The 26,466-nt window shown below is 41.2% G+C and overlaps 2 protein-coding genes across 7 annotated transcripts in view; one reads left to right on the top strand and one right to left on the bottom strand.

Annotated features, from left to right (window-relative positions):
* LOC117357043 (zinc finger protein 501-like) overlaps window positions 1–26,466 on the top strand; it is a 115,923-nt gene that overhangs the window by 80,560 nt on the left and 8,897 nt on the right. Inside the window, exons 5-6 of one of the 3 annotated variants that reach the window (XR_004538760.1) lie at window positions 15,676–15,801; window positions 19,719–24,083. The exons of 1 other annotated variant lie outside the window; for it this stretch is intronic. Coding sequence is in view for 1 of the 2 variants with exons in the window: in XM_033937229.1 (XP_033793120.1) it covers window positions 19,719–19,730 (12 nt within the window). In the remaining variant the exon portion in view is untranslated. Of the gene's footprint in view, window positions 1–15,675; window positions 15,802–19,718; window positions 24,084–26,466 lie in introns of those variants that run through there. One more of the 3 variants, XM_033937229.1, reaches the window with a different exon arrangement.
* C1H18orf54 (chromosome 1 C18orf54 homolog) overlaps window positions 1,147–26,466 on the bottom strand; it is an 82,185-nt gene continuing 56,865 nt past the window's right edge. For 3 of the 4 annotated variants that reach the window (XM_033937155.1, XM_033937146.1, XM_033937163.1), the window contains exons 4-8: window positions 26,099–26,249; window positions 24,622–24,736; window positions 15,653–15,778; window positions 15,008–15,078; window positions 1,147–2,214 (exon numbers count right to left, since the gene is read on the bottom strand). In XM_033937155.1, the coding sequence (XP_033793046.1) occupies window positions 2,112–2,214; window positions 15,008–15,078; window positions 15,653–15,778; window positions 24,622–24,736; window positions 26,099–26,249 (566 nt within the window). In that variant the 3' untranslated portion in view covers window positions 1,147–2,111. The remainder of the gene's footprint in view (window positions 2,215–15,007; window positions 15,079–15,652; window positions 15,779–24,621; window positions 24,737–26,098; window positions 26,250–26,466) is intronic. The other variant, XM_033937171.1, reaches the window with a different exon arrangement.

The following is a 26,466-nucleotide window of genomic DNA, read 5'->3' as shown; positions in this document are numbered from 1 at the left end:
CGTCAGAGCAGAAGATTGAACACTGAGCAGCAGCGGGTGCGCGGCTCTCTGATAGCGTGCGGGTCGCCGAAAAAGAAAATCTACAAACTAAGGTGAGGAGAAGGGAGAGAGCTGGCTAAACACTAGAATCGATTGGGCAGGCGGGTGTGAGCTGCGGGGACCGCGCGATCCTTCATGCCTCACTGCGGGGACAAGACCATTCACCGCCCCGCGGGCGGTGAATGGCCTTGTCCCCGTCGCCGCAGCGACTGCTAGTTTTCTTCCCCGTTTTCGGCGGGTGACCCGCGGCTAAAATGCGGTGGCCGCGGGTAAACCGCCACCGTGTCATTCTCTAATCAACACCTTCTTCCTTCTACTGACTACGCCTCTCTTTATACAGCCCAGCATCCTTCTGGCAGCAGCCACTGCCTTGTCACACTGTTTTTTCGCCTTTAGATCTTCGGACACTATCACCCCAAGGTCCCTCTCCCCGTCCGTGCATATCAGCTTCTCTCCTCCCAGCATATACAGTTCCTTCCGATTATTAATCCCCAAATGCATTACTCTGCATTTCTTTGTCAATCTGCTATATTGCATCTTCCAGGTTCACTGCGATTTGCTTTGTATACAATACTACTTGGATTTGGAATTCACTCACCTCTTTCTCAGTGGTTCAAGATGAATTACAGGCCTTATAATCTCTAAGTTTGTACCTGAGGCAACTTAGAGTTAAGTGATTGACCCAAAATATACAAGAAGTAGAAGTCTGGTTCAAACCTGGCTTCTCTTCTCAGCCCAAGGCTTTTACCATGAGACCATGGTGATAATATCATATACAATTAGTCCCTGGCCAAAAGAGCATAAAATTTAAATATCTGACACAATGAAAGATAAAAGTAACTTGCTCAAGGGCACAAAAAGTACCAGTAATAGGAAGGAAGATTAAACCCTGGCTTCCCCGGTTCTAAGAGACTGTTTCTAGTGTGGTTAACTCCCTTCCTCTTTAAGTAAATGTCGAACGAAAGAAAATTAGTTTCCTCTGCTATGCCTTTATCCTGCTCTAATGCCTCCCCCCCTTTACTCCTTGATTACCTAATGGTCCAACCGACTCTCACAAAAAAAAAGGTTTTATTAGGCTTATCTTCCAATTTTAAAGACAACAAATTGCATAGTTTTGCCACTTTATTAAAATGTTCTGGAATAAGCTATCTCAAATAGCATACACAAAATTACAAAATGGATGGAGAAAAAATCAGAGGAATACAATACAGAAAATGGGTCGATAACATCAAGTTTAGAGTATAAAAAGGCAATTTATAAAAATCATTACGTGCAAAAGGAAAATATATTTACAGTAAAAGATGAGTTTAATTAAAACTATTACAAAGGGGACAAACTAGGAGAAGAGTAACTGAATGGAAAGGTGACGATTTCAAGAGTCTGCTTTCTATGTGAGTCAAGCAAGGAGGACTATGGGCTCCTTTTACAAAGATGCGCTAGTGTTTTTAGCGCACGCACCGGATTAGCGCGAAAAAACTACCGCCTGCTCAAGAGGAGGCGGTAGCGGCTAGCGTGCTTGGCATTTTAATGCACGCTATTCCGCACCTTTGTAAAAGGAGCCCTATATGTTGCAGCCACTTTCTCAACAAAAAAGAAAACATTTTTTACTTCCAATATGAGGTAAGAGGAAGAAAATCTGATGCACATGGATTCTACAAAGCTACCTGTGTGTCTTGGGCAACTTCTTTTGATCAGTTAGCAAGTTCTTTGTCAAGCAAAGAAACAGAATGAAAAGAACACTATTACTTGCAATTTCATGTCATTATTATTTTTAAAAACTTTAATCAAGTAACCCAACAGATATTTTTATACTACAGTGTCTTTCCGACTTCATTGAATGAAAAATTCAACATCTATTTTCTTTTTAATTGAAAATACCATAGTTCTAATGTAAAATAAAATTATTTGTAAAAAATGAAAAACAGGTTAATGCTTTGATAATTAAAAACAATCAGATAATGGCAAAGGGAAAACTATAATGGTAAGACATCAACAAATTATTTTAAAAAATTACTTTATAATCAAAGCATATTGTTGAAGCAAATTAAATATACAGTATATTGCATCAAGTGCTAGTTACTTTGCACTTCCTTTTCCCAATTCTCTTTTTCTTCTTCTCTCTCCTCACTGTTGTCTTCAACCAGCCTTTTAAGTCGGAACAAATGATGCATTGCCCTTGGGTCAAAAATAAACTTTTGTTGTTATGATTATGGCTGAGAGTGAATCAATTTTAAAACAAAGCACAGAATAAAACGACAAAAATCACATAACTTTACAACCTTATTGAAAAAGCTTTCAAGTACCCTCTGTCCCCCCCCCCCCCCAGCCTGGTAAATTTTCAGGATCTTTACAATGCATATGCATGAGACTGCTGCCTTCATTATATGCAAATGTCTCATGCATAGTCAGTATGAATATCCTGAAAAGCAAAAGGGACTGAGGAACCACAGTTCCAAATTAAAAACCCACTGATTACTTGCCAGGAGAACATATAGCGCAGAATACAAGTCCTTATAACCAGGATAGTATGATCAATACAGCCTGGTGTGGGAATCCTTCAGAACCCTCCTACTCAGGCATGTCAACAGACCGAAGGTCCATCAAGCCCAGTATCCTGGGGAAGAGGATGGTTATGTAAGTATTTATTCATCATATATACTCGAATATAAGTGGAGACTCCATTTTCCCCCTAAAAAAGGAGGAAAAATGGTTGACTCGAATATAATATTCAAGTGCCCTGTCAGGAGCTTTAGATGGAGCATAAACAAGGCATTTGCAGTTGATTTGCTTTCAGAAATTTTAGGGCTCCTTTTACTAAGCTGCGCTAGCGGTTTAATGCGCGTAATAGCGCCTGCTAAACCGCTGGATGTGCTAGCCACTACCACCTCCTCTTGAGCAGGTGGTAGTTTTTGGCCAGCACAGGGGTTAACGAGTGATGAAAAGTCACACGCATTAACCCCGCTAGCGCAGCTTGATAAAAGGAACCCTTAGTATGGCATTCAGATCCCCTATAAATTGAATATCTTGCAACTTAATATTTTATCACAAAATTAAAAAGCAGGGTAGTCACATAGAGAGAACAGGAGCTATTTCTTTAAAAAAAGAATGTATTTGGTAGAAATCCATTCCTTAGTTCATTGTGTAGTAAAAGTGTGTTCTCAGGGGGCTTGATAGTTACACACATTACACAGCCCCCTCCCTGTCAAGCTTTGTACCCAGCCCCCCCCCCCCCCCATCAGGCACTTCACCCAGCTCCCTTCCTGCCAGACACTGCATCCAGCACCCTTCCCTCTCTCCCCTGTCAGGCACTGCACCAGCCCCCTTCCTTTCCCCGTCAGACTCTGCCCCCACCTCCCTCCCTGCCCTTGCCTCATACGGTACCTCATCTTGCCGATCCGCAGTGGAGGTGCAGCGGGCAGGAGCAAACTTTCCAAGTTCCTGCCCTGCTGCTAACTGGCTGCTGTGTGTTCCTTCAGCCGCTGAGCGACACGAGCAGGAGCACGATTTGGCGCTGCTGCTCGGTACTGAGAGGCATCCTTACTGGCTCCCGCAAATTTTTCACAATCTTCTTGCAATATAAAATCTTTGTGTCGTCAGCAAATTTAATTAGCTGACTAGTTATTCCCATCTCTAGATTATTGATAAATATGTTAAAAAGCAGTGGTCCCAGCACACACCCCTGGAGAACTCTACTATTTACCACTCAGTTCAAATCCTCAAATGTTTTTTTGTCAGTGAGCACAGAGCAGAAGTGCCGAAGATTAAGAACTTGGATCTGCCCTGATGCAGCTCTGCGAAATGCTGGCTGGCCACTATTGACAGGTGGTTCATTCACAGGAAGTTAATTTTGAGTATGAAGGACAAGTCAGCTGGCTGAAGAGATCCAGCTCCAGTACAAGATGTGTTGGCTGAGATAAGTCACACTGTTGAATGCATAACGTAAATGCTTTATCTTTGAAGGTTTTGAACATGTTTAAGTACATTGGTGGGAAATGACACAAGAGTTTGACAACACCTCATATTCATATGACTTTTGAAAAATGATCAAACCTAACTATTTAAATTTACACAAGGCAAACTATATATCATTTTTAATGAACATAAGAGATGTGATAGAAGGAGAGGAGGTTGCTCCTGATGTCTAAACTGCTCGCAAACGCTTCTACAGTCACTTCATCCCCACCCAAAAATCAGGTCAAGGAACTCACTGATGGCTTTCCAAAGAGCTTTTCAACTGAAGGGCCATCCGCAGACAATCTCCCTTCCTTGTCAATGTGAATGTTTGCTTGTAACCCATTCTAAGCTCCCGGGAGGATGGGATAGAAATCAAATTCAATAAATAATCTGTCTGCAAAAAGAATGTTGCATCAGAGTAGAGAATGAGGCTTTTCCTCCTCTTCCTAGAAAACATCATCCACATTGAATAGTCTTTTTTTATCATGATCATCATTTTATGAACATTTGAGGGTTTGAAGTGGGTGGTGATTTATTCTTTACCCTTGGCTTGTTTTTTTTTAAACTCTACTATTTACCCTTCTCCATTCAGAATATTAACCTACTCTCTGTTTTCTGTCTTTCAACTAGTTCTTTTTTTTTTAATATATGTTTATTATCAGTGAAGGAACACAAACAGCCAGGAGTCAACAATACAGGAACAGACAAGCAAATACTGCTTAATCCATTTTAGGACATAAGAGTTGTCATATTGGGACAGACTAAAGGTCCATCAAGGTTCAACTGTGGCCACCCCAGGTCATAAGCACCTGTCAAGATCTAACAATAAACCAGATTTTATGCTGCTTATCCTAGGAATAAGCAGTGGATTTTTCCAAGTCCATCTTAATGGTTTACGGGCTTTTCTTTTAGGAAATTATCCAAACCTTTTTTAAACCCTGCTAAGATAACTGCTTTCACTACATTCTCTGGCAACAAATTCCAGAGTTTAATTACATGTTGAGTAAAGAAATATTTTCTCCAGTTTGTTTTACCATTACCCCCAAGTCCCTTTCTTGGGTACTCTCATTCACTAACATCCCTCCCATCGTATAGTTGTACCTCGGGTTTCTGCTTCCCACATGTAAAATGTGAGGGAAGGAGGCTTTACTAGCACCCGTTAATGTAACGGGATAAAATACTAGTTTATAAATGTTAAATAGCATTGGTCCCACTACAAATTCCTGTGGCCCTACCCTCTTGTTTTCTGTCCTAATCCACAAGAGAACAGAACTGAATATTCCAAGTAGGGCTTTACCTTTCTTCTGCTATTTATGCCTCTCTGGCTACAGCTTCTTCCTTCTCACATTGCCTCATCACCTTGAGATCCTCTGGCATCATCATCCCAAGATCTTTCTCTCGAGCTCTGCCTATTAGCCTCTCTCATACATCTTTTTGGGACATTGCTGAAACAAGGCTGCCCTGTGAACTTCTAAAAAGCTAAGTTACTCAACATTTCATATTCTGCTCTTTTCACTGGTTTTCAGCATTATATCTGCTTAATTTCTCTTCTCCTCCCTGTTTCTTACTAAAAAAAAATATAAAAAAGCACAAAAAATCCTTCTCTTTCCTCTGTTAAATCTTATTTCTTCTTCCTGCAGTTTTGTTTAAAATACTGTGTTTTAGGTGGTATAGAGCCTATATTTCTGCCTTACTAGTAGTCTTACTTATAGTCCCACCAACCCCAGGGACCACTATTCATATATAGAGACCCATATAATCAGGACTTCACAACCAATCAAGATGACCTTTATTCTATGCAATCACTGTGGTGCTTTAATTCCAAGACATACTATTTGGAGGCTTAAGGCTTGCCCCATCTGTCTTCAACTTGCCAGTATTAAGGAGGAGCTCTGCAAACTTAAACAGGAATTGAATACAATTAAAGCAGCTTCCATCACTCCACAAAATCATACCAACTTACCACCTCTACCTCAAAGAATAAAACAGCCCAGGAATAAATGGGTCACAGTAGGCTCAGGAAGACTGCGACATGTAACACAGAAACATCCACCTTCACTAATATTACCTCTACAGAATTCCTTCGCTCCACTAGTGCACTGCGATACTCAGGAAAACAGAAGGGAGGTGGGACTTGAACCAATGAAGGAAACTCAAGAGAACAAGAGCACCCTAAGTACAAATAAAAAAGCCAAAAACAGAAAACTATTACTGTTGGGGGATTCCATCATCAGAGGCATTAACCTTGGAACACAGGGCGAGGAGACCAAAATAGTGAAATGTCTTCCAGGATCCTCAGCTACCAGGAGTTCCAGGCAAATACTGACTATAATTAAGGAAGAAACTAAGGATTTTAACACTGATGTTGTTATCCATCTGGGAACAAATGACCTGGCCAACAACTCCACACTTGCAGCACAGAAAGCTTTTCGGGAGCTTGGTGAGGGCGTGAAACCTTTTGTAAAGACATTAGCTTTTTCTGAAATACTGCCTGCATATGGAAAAGGAGAGCAAAGAGTGAAAAACACAGAGGACTTTAATAGATGGCTCAGAGCCTGGTGTCATCAAGAAGGCTTCAAGTACATAGGAGGATGGGGAAATACATGGAAGGACAAGAAGCTATATTGCACTGATGGGCTACATATTACTACAGCAGGAAAAAGAAACCTTGCAGAGAAATTTAGACAATATTTTTCCAGGCATTTAAACTAGAAGGTGGGGGTGGTGTATGTACGAAGGACAATTATAGAGACCACCCCCGGCAAAAGAAAAGATGTGATAGTAGTAAAGGCTGCAACATAAGCAATATCAGCAACTCATTTCTTAGTATTGCAACGGAAAGTGAAACGACACAAAAATCCATACGAAAAAGGAGATTATCGCTGAAAAATAGCTGGAAAGCGATGACCACAAATGCTCGCAGTCTAAGCAACAAAGTTCATGATCTGCAAGCCCTGATATTAGAGGCAGATCTAGATATTGTTGCTATCACAGAGACATGGTTCAGTGAATCACATGGATGGGATGCAAACATACCGGGATATAATCTTTTTAGGAAGGACAGAGATGGTCATAAAGGTGGAGGAGTAGCTCTCTATGTAAAGATCAATATCCAAGCGACCGAAATGCAAGGGACCTGGGGAGAGGAAGAAGCGATATGGATTGCTCTGAAAAGAGAAGATGGAACTTCTATCTACGTGGGTGTAGTCTACAGACCTCCGACTCAATCGCAGCAAATTGATAAGGATCTGATTGTGGATATCCAAAAGTTTGGAAGGAAAGAGGAGGTTCTGCTGTTGGGAGATTTCAACCTGCCGGATGCGGACTGGAATGTTCCGTCTGCGGAATCGGAAAGAAGTAGGGAGATTGTGGATGCCTTTCAAGAGGCTCTGCTCAGACAAATGGTGACGGAACCCACAAGGGAAAAAGCGATATTGGATCTGGTCCTCACAAATGGAGAGAGTATCTCTAATGTTCGAGTGGGTGCTCACCTGGGTAGTAGCGATCATCAAACGGTTTGGTTTGATATAACGGCTAAAGTGGAGAGCGGCCGCACAATACTTAAAGTCCTAGATTTCAAACGTACGGACTTTAATGCAATGGGAAAGTACCTGAAGAAAGAGCTGTTAGGATGGGAGGACATAAGAGAAGTGGAAAGACAGTGGTCTAAGCTGAAAGGAGCGATAAAAATGGCTACGGACCTTTATGTGAAGAAAATCAATAAAAACAAAAGAAAAAGGAAGCCGATATGGTTCTCCAACCTAGTGGCTGAGAAAATAAAGGCGAAAGAGTTGGCGTTCATGAAATATAAAAAAAACCCAAGAAGAGGAGAGCAGAAAGGACTACAGGGTGAAACTGAAAGAAGCCAAGAGAGAGATACGTTTGGCGAAGGCACAGGCGGAAGAACTAATGGCTAAAAATGTAAAAAAGGGAGATAAAAATTTTTTCAGATATATTAGTGAAAGGAGGAAGATAAAAAATGGAATTGCTAGGCTAAAAGATGCTGGGAACAAATATGTGGAGAGTGATGAGGAGAAAGCAAATGTGCTAAACAAATACTTCTGTTCTGTGTTCACAGAAGAAAATCCTGGAGAAGGACCGAGATTGTCCGGCAAAGTTACACGAGAAAATGGAGTAGATTCTGCGCCGTTCACGGAGGAGGGTGTTTATGAGCAACTTGAAAAACTGAAGGTGGACAAAGCGATGGGACCAGACGGGATCCATCCCAGGATACTAAGGGAGCTCAGAGAGGTTCTGGCGAGTCCTATTAAAGACTTGTTCAACAAATCTCTGGAGACGAGAGTGATTCCTGGGGATTGGAGGAGAGCGGATGTGGTCTCCCTATTCATAAAAGTGGTCACAGGGATGAAGCAGGAAACTACAGGCCGGTGAGCCTCACTTCAGTTGTTGGAAAAATAATGGAAGTGTTGCTGAAAGAAAGGATAGTGTATTTCCTTGAATCTAATGGGTTACAGGATCCGAGGCAACATGGCTTTACAAAAGGTAAATCGTGCCAAACGAACCTGATTGAATTTTTTGATTGGGTGACCAGAGAGCTGGATCGAGGACATATGCTAGATGTAATTTATTTGGATTTCAGCAAAGCCTTTGATACAGTTCCTCATAGGAGGCTGTTGAACAAACTTGAAGGGCTGAAGTTAGGACCCAAAGTGGTGAACTGGGTCAGAAACTGGCTGTCGGACAGACGCCAGAGGGTGGTGGTTAATGGAAGTCGCTCGAAGGAAGGAAAGGTGACTAGTGGAGTCCCTCAGGGTTCGGTGCTGGGGCCAATCCTGTTCAATATGTATGTAAATGACATTGCTGAAGGGTTAGAAGGAAAAGTGTGCCTTTTTGCAGATGATACCAAGATTTGTAACAGAGTAGACACCGAAGAGGGAGTGGAAAATATGAAAAAGGATCTGCAAAAGTTAGAGGAATGGTCTAATGCCTGGCAACTAAAATTCAATGCAAAGAAATGCAGAGTAATGCATTTGGGGATTAATAATAGGAAGGAACCGTATATGCTGGGAGGAGAGAAGCTGATATGCACGGACGGGGAGAGGGACCTTGGGGTGATAGTGTCCGAAGATCTAAAGGCGAAAAAACAGTGTGACAAGGCAGTGGCTGCTGCCAGAAGGATTCTGGGCTGTATAAAGAGAGGCGTAGTCAGTAGAAGAAAGAAGGTGTTGATGCCCCTGTACAGGTCATTGGTGAGGCCCCACTTGGAGTATTGTGTTCAGTTTTGGAGACCGTATCTGACGAAAGACGTAAGAAGACTTGAGGCGGTCCAGAGGAGGGCGACGAAAATGATAAGAGGCTTGCACCAGAAGACATATGAGGAGAGACTGGAAGCCCTGAATATGTATACCCTAGAGGAAAGGAGAGACAGGGGAGATATGATTCAGACGTTCAAATACTTAAAGGGTATTAACGTAGAACAAAATCTTTTCCAGAGAAAGGAAAATGGTAAAACCAGAGGACATAATTTGAGGTTGAGGGGTGGTAGATTCAGGGGCAATGTTAGGAAATTCTACTTTACGGAGAGGGTGGTGGATGCCTGGAATGCGCTCCCGAGAGAGGTGGTGGAGAGTAAAACTGTGACTGAGTTCAAAGAAGCGTGGGATGAACACAGAAGATTTAGAATCAGAAAATAATATTAAAGATTGAACTAGGCCAGTTACTGGGCAGACTTGTACGGTCTGTGTCTGTGTATGGCCGTTTGGAGGAGGATGGGCAGGGGAGGGCTTCAATGGCTGGGAGGGTGTAGATGGGCTGGAGTAAGTCTTAACAGAGATTTCGGCAGTTGGAACCCAAGCACAGTACCGGGTAAAGCTTTGGATTCTCGCCCAGAAATAGCTAAGAAGAAAAAAAAAAAAAAAAAAAAAATTTTAAATTGAATCAGGTTGGGCAGACTGGATGGACCATTCGGGTCTTTATCTGCCGTCATCTACTATGTTACTATGTTATGTTACAAGTGCTTCACTCCACATTTCTTTGCATTAAACAAACTGCCAGTCATTAGACCATTCCTCTCATTTTTGTAGATTACTTCTCATGTCTGCTCTTTCTCCAGGACATCCATTCGGTTGCAAATCTTTGCTTCATTTGGAAAAAGGCAAACCTTTCCTTCAAACCCTTCAGCAATACATTATACTAGTTTTTTTAGCCTGTTACATTAATGGGTGCTAGAATAGATGTGTAGACTTAGGCGTTCAGCAGCACCCCTTCCCTGCTCCCCCTTCCAGCAGTAGCCCTTCTTCCTTACTTTTACCTCCCCCATGTCTCTCTCAGGCAAGATGTCCGATCGCAGCTGTCCTCTCTTTTACCTCCTGCTCGTTCAGAATGCCGAAGAGCTGCGGTCACCCCTCCCCCCAAAACAAAGCAAGAATGCCCAATGCCCCCTTTCCCAGCACACCCCCCTTTACCTAAACCAATGAAAGATCGTTCACAGCTCTCCCAGCACACATTTCCCCCAAAGCAAAATAGCTTCCTTCCCCAAGCAGGCTTATCTGAGAAGTGTCCCCTGTTTTCGGAGGCAGCTCTGGCAGGGGCAGCCGCAGGTTCTTTTTTTCAGCTTGGGAAAACCAACGTACGAAAACCTCAACCGCCGCAGGTTCCCAGCTTTGGCAGGGCCCGCTGCAGGTTCCTTTTTTCAGCTGGGGAAACTGCCACACGAAAATCTCTACCGCTGCAGGCTCCGTTTTCAGCAGGGGAAACCGCCGCATACAAAACATAATTGTCGCTGATAAAACTGCGCATGTGGAGGCACGGCACCACGGATTTTGAAGTGCGCATGCGCGCTAAGGGTTTTATTATAGCGGATAGTTGTGCTAAAAACCTGTTCACTGTGCTTCTCAACCAAGACGACCTCACTGACATCTGGGAACACAAATTATATTGAGTGTTCATGATCAGGCCCCAGTATCTACCTCATGGTCTTGCACTTCTTAAAGTTACGGGAGGCTTTTTTCTGGAAGATTTATCAGCAAAATTACCCAACTGAGGTGCCCTAGGTCCTCAAATGGTGGCCTGATTGGATGACTGCAGAAAAGTAATAACTTAGAACTGGATAAAAGCCTTTGTAAGGTGCTAGGAAGATGAGAAACACAACAGCAGTAGGACTTGAAACAAAATACTTAGGAGCAACAGATATTGGCTCTACAGAAAGAAAAAAGAAGTGATATATGTGCATAATAGGCTTCTGAAAAGCCACTCGATGAATAGGAGTTGGAGCCACTTTCCTCTGCTAGGCCCCATTAGTGATGTCCCCCTCGTTGTGAGGACTTGCTCTTTTGGTTGTCCGCAGAAACATAGTTTAATCAACCAGACAGTAATTTCAAGTTTATTAAAAAGTTTGTTATACCGCTTATACAAATTTCTAGGCGGTGTACAGCAATAATAAAAAGGGGAAATCATTAAAAATTACACAAACGAAAAACCACTGAAGACCGAAAAGTAAACTCCACATAAATAGGAAAAAGGGAAGAACTACAATATTTAAAATAAAGCACACTTAAGGGGAAAAAACAGTAGGAAGGGAAAGACTGACAATTGTTTAGTCCTAAAAAGGACAGTTTTATCCGAAAGCATCCTCAAATAAAAAAGTTTTGAGCTTAGCTTTAAATTGTTTAAGAGAGGGTTCCATCCGCAAATGGGGAGGCAATGAGTTCCAAAGGGTAGGAGCAGTAACAGCAAAATTATTGGATCTCAAAGTGTTGATCGATTTGAGAGATGGGACAATTAAAAGATTCTGCGATGTGGAACGAAGAGATCTAGCTGGGTGATAAGGAGTAAGAAGTTGATTAATAAATGCTGGCTGATTGAGTGATTTAGTAGTAAAAGTTAATAACAAGATTTTATAGTTAATTCGATGTTCGACCGGTAACAAGTGAGCATCAATTAAAAGAGGTGAAACATGATCATATTTTCTAGCACCATATATAATTTTAATAGCAGTGTTTTGTATTATCTGTAGAAGTCTTATTTCCTTTCTGGTGATACCCTTATAGAGGGAGTTACAGTAAGCTATACAAGAGATGACTAAAGAATGGATTAATGTATTCAAGGAAGAAAGGTCTAAGAGTTTGGAAAGAGAGCGAATCATTCTGAGGCGGTGGAAACATTTCTGAACCACCGTACTGATATGTTCATGGAAAGAAAATTTAGAGTCAAAGGTAACCCCTAAAAGTTTCAAGGTGGGTACCATTTTAATTGGAAGGGATTCGAGTTTCAAGGGGGCCTGGAGAGTTAGCCCCTCTTTAAGAGGGAAAATCATAAGTTTGGATTTATCAATGTTGAGTGATAACATATTTGCATCAAGCCATGATTTGATTTTTTCGAGTTTTAGGTTGATGGAGGCAACTTCACCAATGTTATTCAAATCAATCGGGTGAATTAACTGTACATCGTCGGCGTATGCGAAAGTGGTGAAGCCAATAGATTGGCCCACCAACAGAAGAGGAGACAAAAAGATATTGAAAAGGAGAGGGGACAGGATAGATCCTTGAGGAATCCCATATCTAGTGGAAGAAGGTTCAGAAGAAGAGTTGTTAAAGATAACCTTAGTCTGATATTGTCCCTGTAGTTTGGTGATTTTCTTCAAAAGAACTTTTATGGAAATAAACAACTCAGGCCTCCAACTGTGTAGAAGCTAACCACCAACTACCAAGGGAAATTGCAGCTGCTTTGAATATTTTTTTCCCCATAAAAACACTAAATATGTAAATAGACACCAAAATGTTATGGAGAGGAGGCAAGATGGCGTCAGGAGCAGGACGCTGAGAGAAGCACTCCCGTTCTGAAGGGAAAAATTTCTTCATTTTTACCTTTAAATAACGATATTTCTATGCCTAAAAGAAGAGGGAAACCGAGGGGTATCCCTCCACCTACCCCGGGCTTCTCGACGCCGAGGCAGACTGTGATAACAGCATACACAGTCCCTACCTCTACATCGGGCGTCTCCGCTGCTGTGGAACGGGAAATCCACAGCTTGGACGGCGAGATGTCGCTCTCGCTGAGCCCGCGAGGACCGCACACCCCTCCCATTCCCGGAGAATCTTCGCTGCAACGGAGCTGGCGGGAGGGCTCCCCCGGAGTGTGGGGTGAGGCTTGCTCTCTCTCCGAAGTTGACCCGGAAGTGGAACACGCAGCAGACACGCTGATCCCGACGTTGGAAAGGCAGCGTTCTGGGGGAGAGGAGCCGTCGGTGGCCAGCGGTGGGGAGGTTGCAGGAGCCCAGATTTCCATCGCTGGAGCAGGAGCCGTGCTTGGGTCGGCTGATGTCCCCCTCCTTGGACCGTTGGTGAAACCACAGGCTGTTACCCTGGACTCCATTTGGTCTGCAATTGAGAATCTTCACCTGGTATGTTCTAACTTTGTTCTATGACTCAGAATTCTACCTCCAGGATAAGCTCCTTAGAGACTATTACCTAGCAACACCAAGTGGAATTAAAAAATTTAGATAAAGCAACAACAGAGACTAAGAATTTGATTACCAAACAAACAACAGAAAAAATGATGATTTTGAGGAAGATTGAAAACCTGGAAAATCAGCAGAAAAATTTAAATTTGAGGATTCTTAATTTTCCGGTTGCCAAGTTTATGTCTCCTCAAGAACTTTATGTTGAATGTTTTACATGTACCTGAAGTAAGTCTTCCCCCGATACAAAGAATTTACTATATAAAACAAGTGCAGAAAGAAAAAGCTACAGCAGATGAAAATGCTCAATTAGATGTTTCCGCTATTCTGCAGTCTTCTGATATTGAAATTCAGGGAAGAGCAACTTTATTGGTCTCGTTGGTATTTCTTCAGGATAAAGAGATGTTGCTGAAATTATATTTCAATTTAAAGCAGATTTCCTATTTGGGGGAAAGGGTATATATATTTCCTGATGTTTCGAGGTGGACGCAGTCCAGAAGGAAAGAATTTCTGTTATATAGATCAAAGGTGATTGCTTTGGGGGCAAGTTTTCAGTTGCGATTTCCTTGTAAATGTTTTATTTCCTATCAGGGAAGTAAATATATATTTTTCGAACCTGCCCAATTAGGTTTTTTCCTTGAAGGTAAAGGTATCTCTACACAGTCTGAATGATACAGGTTAATAATGCGGTTAATTTTATTTTGGATAGGTAAGATCTGACTGCTCTATTTCTAAAGTTTTCAGTTTCCTTTGTATATTTCCCCTTTCCCGAGGGGTTTTACTTTCATCTTGTCTCTTCTCCTTAAGTTGTGGACTGTATTATATGATTTATATGGATGTTTAAATTTCAATTCTTGGTATGTAATATGACTAAGAGAATAATATATTGCTGTATTTCTTTAAACATCTTGTATAGGATGCATTAAAATGATAAATAAATAAATTTAAAAAAAAAACAAAATGTTATTCTGGGTCTTTGCTTCCAGGATTTTTGCGCTCAGTGTGTTTACATTTTCTCAGATTAATTTCTCTGTTTTATAGTACAAGGCTGAATGATGGGTTTAGTATATTGAAATAGCATACAATGAGAAAAGAAATCCAAAAGGAAGAGGGTAGCTTTGAATTTTTGAAAGTTAATTTCTGATTAATCTCTAGATTGGTCCCATAAAAATCCCATATAACTCTATCCATGATGCTGCACTTAACAGATTCAGGTAAAGAGCCTGGACATGAGAGCTGGTTGGTGCTGAACAGGAGATGCAATGGTACGGAAGACAGTTGCTACTCCTATAACCATAAGTGCTAGACAGAGCAAGACTAAAGAAGATATATCTCCGGACTTTGGGTCTCCTGAGCTGGATGGACATAGCAAACGGAGAGGAAGTGGTAGCATAGGCAGGAAACAGGAAGAAAAACTTTCTCACCTAAATCACACACATGGAAAAAAAAGTTAGAAATAATTTTGGACCTAGTTAATGAGTCTATTCACGCAATAGTTGAACAAATAAGAATGCTTTGTTCTGCTGAATCATTTTAATACTGCTAAATACAAAGGTGGATGCTACAGAGTGGGAAAAAAATACAGTATATACTTACTTTTTTAAGGACTTATTAACAGGCATCATTTCCTTATCAAATAGTTGCATTTTTGATTCCGTTTCTGAAAACTGTCAAAAAAAAAATCAACAGTGTGTATTTGTATAAATGCATATCAAATGTTCCTACAGAGTGTGAGTGAGTGGCGCAGGGGTTAGACCTACAGCTTCAGCACCCTGAGGCTGTGGGTTCAAATCCCTCGCTGCTCCTTGTGACCCTGGGCAAGTCACTTAATCCCCTCATTGCCCAAGGTACATTAGATAGAGTTTGAGCCCACCAGGACAGATAGGGAACTATGATAAAGTACCTGAATGTAAAACCACTTAGGATATAATAACAAAAATTGTGGCATGTTGAATGCTAAAATCCCAATTTTCTCTAATTACAACTTCAGTGCTTTTAACCTTCTACTTAAACAAAATCCCTAAAGTCTTTTTGTCTTATGAGTTTTTTAACTAGCTTATAAGTTCTATAAAGCATGGAATATCTTATTTGTACAGCCCCGCGTATGTCTAATAAAAATAGTGGTAGTTAACGCACAACTGCTGCAGAAACAATAGAAGATTTCCAGAGAACAGACTGAAGGCAACTTGGAAAGTGTCTTATGTTGCTAAGCTTCTGATAAGTGGTAGAATGTTTTCATACCTTTTTCATCTCTTCTTTTTCAGTTTTGTCATGGCTATAGCTCTGCTGCACAGTTTGAAGGTTAAACAGCATTTGTTTTAGAGTTTCGACGGGACCATGGTGATTGCCTCCTGAAAGAGTACTTTCCTAAAGCCACAAAAACAAAAAAGGTACACAGTGGCATTTTCAATATGACATTTCAATCTAATTTTGGAGAAAACGTCCAAACATTCAGTGGAGAAAATGGCCGATTTCAAATTAGAAAAAGGTCAAACTTTTTGTTTCAAAAATGGCCATTTGCTACATGTTTTTCAGCTGAGTATGTCTATCTTTTAGGACCATTTTTTTAAATAAATAAATAAAAAGCAACATCCAAGGGAACGCACAAAAGCAAGCCATTAAAATTATTGGGAGGGGGCAGCGTTCTTAGCAGACCAGCCATACAGACATCCCAGTAGAGCAGTGAGGTCTCCCTAGGGGGGAGGCCTCTGTAGTGGACTTCACATAAAAGGTTCCATTACCGTCTTACACTGTATGGAGAGTCCTCCAAAACCCTACTACCGGTATACTCAACTGTGCACCACAACAGCAGTCCTTATGGCTGCAGGTACAATAGGCTTTTGGTGGGCTCACATGTTCCACCACAAGTGCAATAATTAGAATGGGATGGGTCTGGATCCCCATTATAGTTCACTGCACCGACTAAGCGGCTGCTCCAAAGACCTGCTTGTTGCTCGAACAGACTGGTATGTACCGTTTCTTTCACATCTTTGAGAGGTAGGAGGGGTTTCAGTGACCACTGGTGGAGAAAGGGGAGGGATAATGCCTTAATCTCTCCAGTGGTACTTTATTCATTAATTTTAATAGGTCTCAAAAATCCAATTTTTGCCTTCGACATTTTCTACAATGTTCCATTATAGCAGAAAAATGTCCAAATCATAAGCCCAATACACACAACTGGGTGAAGATTCAAACTCAGGGTTTGTTCCCAAAATTCATCGATACAGCAACAACTAGTGAAGGAACAAACAGTATTTTAAATACCTTTTTAATTGGCTTTTTTACAAAAGAGAACCATCAGGGCTGAATTACACGCAGCTACACTGGCGGAATATTGTAGAGCTAAGCGAATCCCCAGAGGGCTCCGGATGCGCACGGAACCTCGATTATTTCTTGACAATGTGAGCTTTTTAGAAAAATGGAATGCCATCTTGAACAAATGCTCACAAGATTTGATGCTGCTCATCATAGATACCACCAAAACCGAGTTGAGCACTTATCGTGCCGAGTTTCAGGATAAAATCACATCGGTGCAAAATACAATTCAACCGGATGATTTCACTAATAAAATGGAAGAACTAAAAAAACAGATGGATGAATTCAGAGCAGACATCAGGAAGACTAAAATAGGGAAATTTAAACGAGATGAGGGAGATTACATCCGAGGGTTTGTATACACCTGGATGGACCGCAATAAACGCTCCCGCCAGCCCAGAAAAATAACATACGCTCAGACATCCAGTGGGTCAAGCGGTGAAGATCCTAGCTCTGACTCCAGTGGATCTATATCTACAGGCCCTGTTCAAACCCGCTCGACCACAGTAAATTTTCAAGGGCCAGCCTCCCATCGGCCGGGGGGACCTCGGACCACCAGAGGGAGACGTCCTCCGAAGCCCTAACAGTTGAAAATCAAAATAATGTGTTTAATTTATCAAGTAGAAGTTTGTCTACCAGTGAAATGGCAGTCCTTTCTAAAGGTTTGTCGTTTGTACCATTCACAAACTATAACCCTTTAGACACCCGTATCAGTTTATTCAAACTGATTAGAAAATGCAATTTGCAATTATTTTTTCAAGACAAGACGACTGATCTAGGACCCACGGGGTTACATAGACCCTCTACATGGAATCCTCCAGGCAATTTGGATCCTCATTTACTAGTATTTCAGAATTTAGTTGAGCGAGAAATTGCCAGTTTGGAATGTCGACCTACTTACATCAGACGTAATATGTCTCAGGAGATGACTCATTCTTTACAAACATTAGCAAAAGATCCTTGCATTGTCATACAATCTGCCGACAAAGGGGGCGGGATCGTTTTGCAAGATACTACAGCTTATATTAATGAAGCTTATAGGCAATTAAGTGATACTCGATATTACCAGGGATTGTCTCAGGATCCCACAGTTGATATTTCTGACCTTATTCAGCATACCCTTTTACAAGCGTTGGAACAGGGGACTATCACTGATAAAGAATATCGTTTTTTGCATCAAGATCATCCAGTCATCCCAGTGATATACTTCGTTCCCAAAGTACACAAAAACAGGACCAACCCCCCGGGGCGTCCCATCGTCTCAGGGATTGGTTCTGTGTTGGAGCCTTTATCTGATTTTGTAGATTTTTATTTAAAACCGCTAGTTACTCTAGCGAAGTCATATATAAAGGACACTACTTCCATGTTGACTTGGCTTCAAGAGTCTAATTCTATCCCTCAGGGGGCTATCTTGGCTACTCTTGATATACAGTCCTTATATACCAACATCCCTCAATCTAGTGCAATTCAAGTAGTGCGTAAACATTTAGATACTCTCCATTTAACTCCAGCTAGAGTGGATTTTTTAGTAGCTATTGCCAGCATAGCACTGCAACAGAATTATTTTATGTTTGACACTGAGTTTTTTCTGCAGATACAGGGCACTGCTATGGGAGCCACGATGGCCCCGTCACTGGCCTGTCTCTATGTATCGGATTTTGAAGAAACACATATTTACACCTCTACTTATTTTTCTGAGATTTATGTGTGGAAACGGTACATAGATGACATTTTTCTAGTATGGACCAACACCCTGGAAGCGTTCCATCAATTTGTACAGTGGCTTAACTCATGCAACCCACACTTACAGTTTACTGCATCCACATCTTATACTCAGATTGCGTTTCTTGATATTCAAATTTCTTTGCACCAAGGTTCATTTGAAACTTCAATCTATCGGAAGCAAACTGACAGAAATAATCTGCTTCATTACAACAGTTATCATCCGCGCCATCTGAGAGATAATTTGCCTGTGGGCCAATTTTTGAGGCTGAGGAGATTATGCAGCAATAAAGCGGAGTATAAGGTCCGTGCTGGCGACATGTGGCAACGCTTTGTAGAACGGGGATATCCGCAAAGAGTGATTAAAAGGGCTTACAAACGGGCTCTATATGCCCATCGCACGTATTTGTTACAGCCAAAATCTGACCATCCAGAAGCCCGCATGGTATGTACTCTACCGTATTCGTACAAAGCTTTTGGCATTAAGAAGATTATCAATGCACACTGGCACATTTTACAGGTTCATAAATGCCTTGAACAACCTCCGTTGTTTGCTTACTCCAGAGGCAGAAATCTACGTGATTATATGACGTCTTCTCATTTCGTCAGCACCTCAACCAATAACCTTGTGCATTCTACAGGCCATTTTAAGTGTGGTCATTGTACCATCTGCCCTTATGCTTTAGAAACTACGTGCATCAAACATCCTACCTTATCCAAGACGCATGTTCTTCAACATCATACTGATTGCGATACTCAGAGAGTTGTATATATGATCATGTGCCCATGCAGAATATAGGGCATACCACTAGAAATATTAAAACTCGCATTATTGAGCACTTGAGCAAAATTAGGAGGGGTGATATGGGGGCCCCCCTAGTGCAACATTGGCACGAGACTTCACACCAGTTACAAGATCTCAGATTTGTTGTTCTAGAAGTGGCTCATCTAGATAGGGGAGGTAATGCACAAGCCTGGTTATGGAAACACGAACAAAGATGGATATTCCACTGGCAAACTGTGGCTCCTACAGGGTTAAATAAAGAAGTAGAGTGGTGGGCGTTTCTCCACTAGTTGACTGACACATCGACGTAATTTAAATCCGGGTGCTCAGCTGAGCGTCCGTGTCACAGGAAATGTAAAAGAAGTTCCTCTGAACCAGGTACCCTGCTGACAGCGTCTAGATTTTGAGTATTAGTTGTTTCGCTGTAACATTATGTTGAATGTTTATACAAATGCATCATTTTTTGTCTTTGTTATATTGCTTTAGGACACATTTTAAGCAGTGGTTCACTAGCATGTTAGCGGGTTCTCTGAAGCAGCCAGGGTTGGCGAAACGCGTCAGAACCTCGCCGGGTCAACGCTAACTGAACATTCAAGATAAGTTCTTTATGAACTCATGTTTTTTGAATTTATTCACATATTGAAGAATTATTTTGCTATATGGACATAATAATTTAAGCATGTTTTTTGAATAAGCATTTTTATTACCTTTTCACTTTTAATGGTGCAATGATAGATTCTACAAAAAACACTCTTTAGGGGTTTTGTACCCCACATTGAGGTTTTTTACTCCATCTTGGACTCTGAGCGCCACTGAAGTTTAAAATACTGTTTGTTCCTTCACTAGTTGTTGCCAAATCATAAGCCCACCTTAGTCTCACCCAAAATATGCCCCCCTGAGATTTACGGCCTCTTTTACAAAGGCACGCTAGCGGCTGCCCTGCACTAACAGCCCCGAAGCCCAGGCCGCTAGCGTGGCTTTGTAAAAGAGGCCGTTCGATGCACTGCATATGAAGTGCATAGAAAAGCTCTAAATCATGGGTTTCAAAAATAGCAATTTGGAAGTTTTGCTGACAAAAACATCCTACCAATTTGAACATTGTCAAGGTACAGGTACTCTGAAATATGCTAATGCATAATGTACGTGAATCACACACACAGTCTTAAAGAACTAGAATTAAAAATAATAAGGTTATTTAAAGGCTTACATTCTGATCAAGTTTTCTGATAGCTAATAAAATCTAACTCCCCCCCCAAATACTTAACTTTTCCAATCTTTCAAGAATATCTTGACCTAAATTTTTAAAAAATTGCAATGGGGGCGTGGCTTGAGCACGTATGAGGAAGGTCGGATAGAGAGTGGGCTCCTTAGGAAAAGACCGTGAAAGTGATCAAAAGTCAAAAAAAAAAATTAATTTGTTTGACTCAAAGTGGTTGAAGGAGGTGAAGGAAGGATATGGCGACTGGAAAACAAAATAAAAGTGATTCGGCGGGGTAAAAAGGGCAAAGTTGGAGCCTGAAGTGCCGTTAAAAGCAATGGCTAAAAATGGCGATGTGGATATCGGGAAAGAATTAAAAGCTATAAAGGAAATTGTGACGGAAACTGCCAAGAAAGTTAACGCTATCAATGAAGAAATGTCTTTAATCACTAAAAGGATGAAGCAAATGGAAATAAAATCGGCAAACATAGAAATAAGATTAGAAGCAGTGGAAGCAGCGGCAGCAAGGAAAAGTGTGGAACAAAAACAAATTGATTCTCTCACCCGTGAGTTGGAAGATCTTTCTAACCGTGAAAGAAGATGCAATTTACGTATCTTAGGTCTTCCGGAAGGGGTGGAGAAAGGGAGCCCTATTTCTTTTTTTAGAAAATTTGCCTGTTAAATCAAAGTTCCCGATTGAGATAGAGAGAGCACACAGAATTCCTGCTAAGAGGAATGAGAAGCAAAAAGGTCCTCGTCCGTTAATATTTAAACTCCTAAGATATCAGCAGGTTTTAGAAGTTTCTCAGTTGGCAAAACAAAATAGGAACTTAAAGTGCCAAGATGCAAGGATACATAGAGTACCAGATTTTGCTATCAGAAGGAAAGCTTTCTTGGAGTTAAGACCTCAGTTAAGAGCTATCCAGCGTTAATGAAAGTCACTTTGGAGAATAAAACCACAACCTTTGATGATCCGGAAAAGTTGTGTGAGTTCATTAACAGGCAAGAACAGCCAATGACATTGTGAAAAGAAAGATGAAGAAGCGAAGTAAAGGGAAGTGATTTAATTTTTCAATGTATGAATGTGTGACTGGAGACTATAAATAGATATGCTGATATGGATGAATCTCATGAATACTGTACCTTATGCTTTTTAAGGATATGGAATGTCTGTTAGAATCTTCCTAATTTAAATTCAAATGGATGGAATGTTTATTACTGCTAATATCCTGGACAAGATGAATTTGGATTTGGAGATTAATAAGACTAAAAAGATTTATGGATATGCATGATCTGCTGGAGGTTTGAACAATGGTATATACAAAATGGTTGATATATAATGCTTTATATAGCGAAAGGTAATAAAGAAGCCGGAGAATTATGGAAGTAATATGGAAGAAAGGAGTAGATGCGTCATGACGTAAAGCAGAAAGATGAATTGCTTCAATCAACGTCAGACTGTGTGGGATTAATAGCGCATAAAAAGGAAGGAAAAGAACGTGAATAAACTATAAAAGTTTAAAGATGTATAGCTTTTCAGAGTTATTTCAGCTACATTTTAGGTAGGTCGGATCTCCTGTATGGTTATTAATATAGACATGATGGAAAGTTTGAAATCAGATATGACAATGCACAAATATTGCAACAGAAAGGAAGTTACCAGGAAAAATGAGGTGCAGATATGAGATATCCTTGTATAATGGTGACAATGGATTTAATTTGTATTAGAGTTTTTGGAGGAGCTGAGTGATGGGAGAGGGATGATGAGTTCAGAGATGTGTGGAAGGGTTTCATTGGAATTCATGGTGGAGTTGATGGAACTGTATGAAGGAATGGTGGTGGATGTGTTTTGAGGAATGAAGTTCTAGAACTCTGGAAGATGGCAGCATCAGCTTAAGCTCTGTGTAAGACTATCATAAAAAAGTTATTTTTACGACAGCCCATTACATCTTCGGTGGTATTTCTTCTAGTGCCTAGCTCTATGAATGAGAACTCGGTGTGAATACTTCCAGTGATCACCTGAAGATCTGACTTTGCTTGTTAAATTGATTAGTAAGGACAGATCAGAAGAGGCCTAGTGCTGACAGTGGCAGTTGGACTGTGAATTACTTTTGAAGAAGCAGCCTGCTGATAGATGATTCAGAAGAGGCTTAATGCTGATAGCGACTGTTGGACTGTGAGTTAATTTTATGAAGTAGTTGGCTCTGCTCCGCCCTATTTCTGTCCAGTGGGGGTACCGGCATTTAAACTGTACAGCTGAACCTACTCACTTTAGAGTCTGCCAGTGAAGAGGTAGTGTGGGAGCTCTGCTCTGTCCCTCTTCCCGATCAGCGGAGGACTCGGCATTTAATTTAAATAGAGTCGGGGTTGCGTGACCCTCGGCTCAGAATCCTTATACTGAACAGCTGAACCCAACCCACTTTGGAGTCAGTAAGTGTGTTTTTCATTGACACCTTTACCTCTCCTGATTACCCTCTTACTGCTGGGCTGGGCGTGTGAGCTTGCTCTGCCCCCTAGTCCCTTGCCAGGAGCTCTGAAATTGCTTCAACTGAACGCTGCAAGGAGCCATCTTGTAACTGCTACTGCCCTGCCTTGCTTCCGTCGAGACTGCCTGCCTGCTCCACTGTGAAAAAGTGTGGCCGCTGACTGCCAGGATAAAATCCAAAGACTTCTGTGGTGTTTGTGCTGCTGATACGCTCTGGATCAGCTGTTAGCTGTGTGGAGAAGAAGAAATCTGAGAGGCAGTTTATGCGTTACGATCTGGGGCTGTTGACTAGTCTGAAGTCTGAATTGACTGCTTTGTTGGAGGTTTTCATCTGTTCTGGCATCCAGCCACCGTTCCCTGCTCATTGACCCGAGTTTTGATCTACCTCCTCCCCACAGCCAGCCAGAAGAGGAGACTCTTTGCCTCAAACCCTGCAAGGAAAGCAGCCACCGTTCCCCACCCCTTCTTCCCAGAGTTCACAGCTCATTTCTCTTCCGCCCTTAGGGGCTCCTGTTGTAACATGCAGTCAACTTCTTCTTCAACACACAACCAAGTCAATACACTGTGCCCCCTTCTAGCCATCACACTCATACTCCCCGTGATGGCATACCACATACCCACCATCACTGGCCAGGGTCGATATGGAGACCTAAGAAGCTGCTACCGCACAAAGCCCAAGAAAATCAATACCCACAACCTCATAAAGATCAAAACTGACACATATGCCCCCATTGCACACAATGTCGCAGCCGCCCTAGTGAATGCCAATCCGTAAACAACAAAAACCTCGTTCTCACAGATGCCATTACAGAGTACAACTGGGACCTCCTACTAGTGACGGAAACATGGCTCAAAGACAATGATGGAGCCCCCTTGGGTGCGTTATGCCCTCAAGCTACCAAGCACTGGCATGCTCCCGTCCCAACAAGAGAGGGGGAGGGGTGGCAGCGATCGCCAAATCCAAGTTAAACCCACGCCAAATACACTCCATAACACTACCAGACCTAGAATGCCTCGTTTTCTCAATAGGCCACGACAAAAAAATTACAATCATACTAGTCTACATGATACTATATTATTTGGTACTTCAATGAGATTTAAAAGCCAAATTTCAGCTAATAATAATAAACTTCTATTGATATTAACAGGGGTTGCCATTCAGCAGATTACAGGGAATTGGAAAGATTATACTAAATTAAATTATACTTTTTGGTGGAATTCAGTGTGCCATATTTATAAGATGGAAAGAGTATTTGCTATGCAACAAGGTACTTATAAGTTTAAAAAGATTTGGGAGCCATAGATGATTTATTCTAGTGATCAGACATCTTAAACACCAGAGTATTAGATAAGATAAAGGGGGGAGGGATTATGATTGATAAAATTGATAATGTTATGTTTTACAGGATGGGTGGGAGGGGTGTGGCTTTTATAATTATTTATTTAGAGTAAAACAAATAAGTATGTCAAGTAATTAATATATTTTTGAATAATTATTATACACTTGTTGGAGTTTCTGAAAATGGAATTTATTAAAGAATTTGGGTGGGAGGGGTGGGACTTTTATATTTAGTTATTTAAAGTAATACAAATAAGATTGTCAAGTGATTAATATATTTTATGAATATTTATTGTTCACTTGTTGAAATTTTTTGAAAATGAATAAAGATTTACAAAAAAAAAAAATTGCAATGGACTTAACAAACCTCAATTTGAGGATCATTCTTTGAAGAGTCCTTGATAAAATCATTAATAAGATTTAATTTGGTTGTTTGTAAAGTTTCCATGCCTTCATCACAGAAAACAGGTACTGGAGATTTGCTGTGGAAAAAGGAAATAAGTCATTTATTTAATGGTGAATGGTATAAAGATACAACAGATATTCACAAGCAATGAGTATGCCTAGTCTTTAGAAGATGGGATTGGGAAAAAAATAACTGACTGCTAGAGTTACCAATTAATGCAAAGGATTGAGTTAATGTGTATTAATTATGTGTAGACGCAGAAAGAATAACATTTCAGCATCTGTCTGTTCATCCTGGTCAGGCGGACAGTAACGTAGCAGATCATATGAAGCTGGACAGTCTCTCCAAAGAAACATGGGAATATATTTATGGAGAGAGTAGTACATGCTTTGAACAGTCACTAGAACAGGGGTCTCCCACCATTTTAAGAACATAAGAAGTGCCATCTCCGGAACAGACCCTAGGTCCATCAAGTCCGGCGATCCGCACACGCGGAGGCCCCGCCAGGTGTACCCTGGCATAGTTTTAGTCCCCATATCGCTCTAAGCTTCTTGTAAAGAGAAGTGCATCTAGCTTACCCTTAGCTATGTCACCTTATGCCACTCATAAGGAGATGTACATCTAACTTACCCTTAAATCCTAGAACGGTGGATTCTGCAATTACCTCTTCTGGGAGAGCATTCCAGGTGTCCACCACTCGTTGCGTGAAGCAGAACTTCCTGATATTTGTCCTGAACTTGTCCCCCCTTTTACCTTAAGGGCGCGGTAGACATCCTCCTTCTCTCACCTCTGCCCATCTCAGTCCTTCAAACCTTCTACAAATTTAGAAATGTTATTTCTCTAGCCCTTCCACTTCCATACTCTCTTCTTGCGACTTCTTTAGTCCTATATCCATCCTCTCTCAAACCCTCTCCCTCAGCCTTTTCTCACTGCTACTTAAATTCTCTCACCTGTAGGCTACTTTTGCATGCTTCCAAGCACAACTATTCGGCTTTCTAAAACAATGAGCTGCACAGAACAGGAAATTTAGGCTAATCTCACAAGACTTGAAACCGCAAGATTCCTGAGCTTTATGTATCACACATAGAAGGCTAAATCACAGTGAAGCTTTGCACTAATGCACTACTTCCAAAGAAGAGGAGTCCCGGGCAGTGCACAGTAGTGGTGTAGGTGAGGGCTGCAATGAAGGTGTGCCAGGGCTACATGTGGCCCACATGTTGAAGACCCCTGCACTAGAATCATAGACTTCAAGCGTATCTAGGCCAAAATTTAGAAGGGGGAAGACATGGTAAGGGTAAAGGAAAACAGAACTGCCAATTCAGTAGGATCTATGGTTGGGGCCACAAGGGAAGGCCAGCTGGTCATTTCTGCTCAGCAATTACTAGGTTAATCTATTGTATTTCTGTCATGCCATCAGTCACTGTTAGGATTTACTTACAAAGTAACTGGGATTTTTTCCCATGATCGTTCTGCATCAACTAAATCATCTGTTTGAGGGCTACCAATGTTTTCTATGGAGCTTGGAACTCCCTGTAGAGAAGACTCAAGAGCTTTTTCTGTCTTCAGGATCAACAGTTCAATCATGTCATCTACAAAACAAAAAATTTTCATTGACGCTACAAGCTTAAGAAAGTTTCTGAAACTACTAGTATTTTTTCAGCACAGTTCCTCTTCATACATATGCAACTATCTTCAGGAATTCATTCCAGACAAGGTAGAAGAAGTCATATTAACGGATAAGACAAAAATCACTCTACGTGATAACCAGAAAAACCCCACTCCTGATGATAAAGTAAAGCAAATTCC

The sequence above is a fragment of the Geotrypetes seraphini genome, chromosome 1 (genome assembly GCF_902459505.1).
Source record: "Geotrypetes seraphini chromosome 1, aGeoSer1.1, whole genome shotgun sequence".
NCBI classification, from domain to species: Eukaryota; Metazoa; Chordata; class Amphibia; order Gymnophiona; family Dermophiidae; genus Geotrypetes; species Geotrypetes seraphini.
This window is presented reverse-complemented; position numbering and strand designations above follow the sequence as displayed.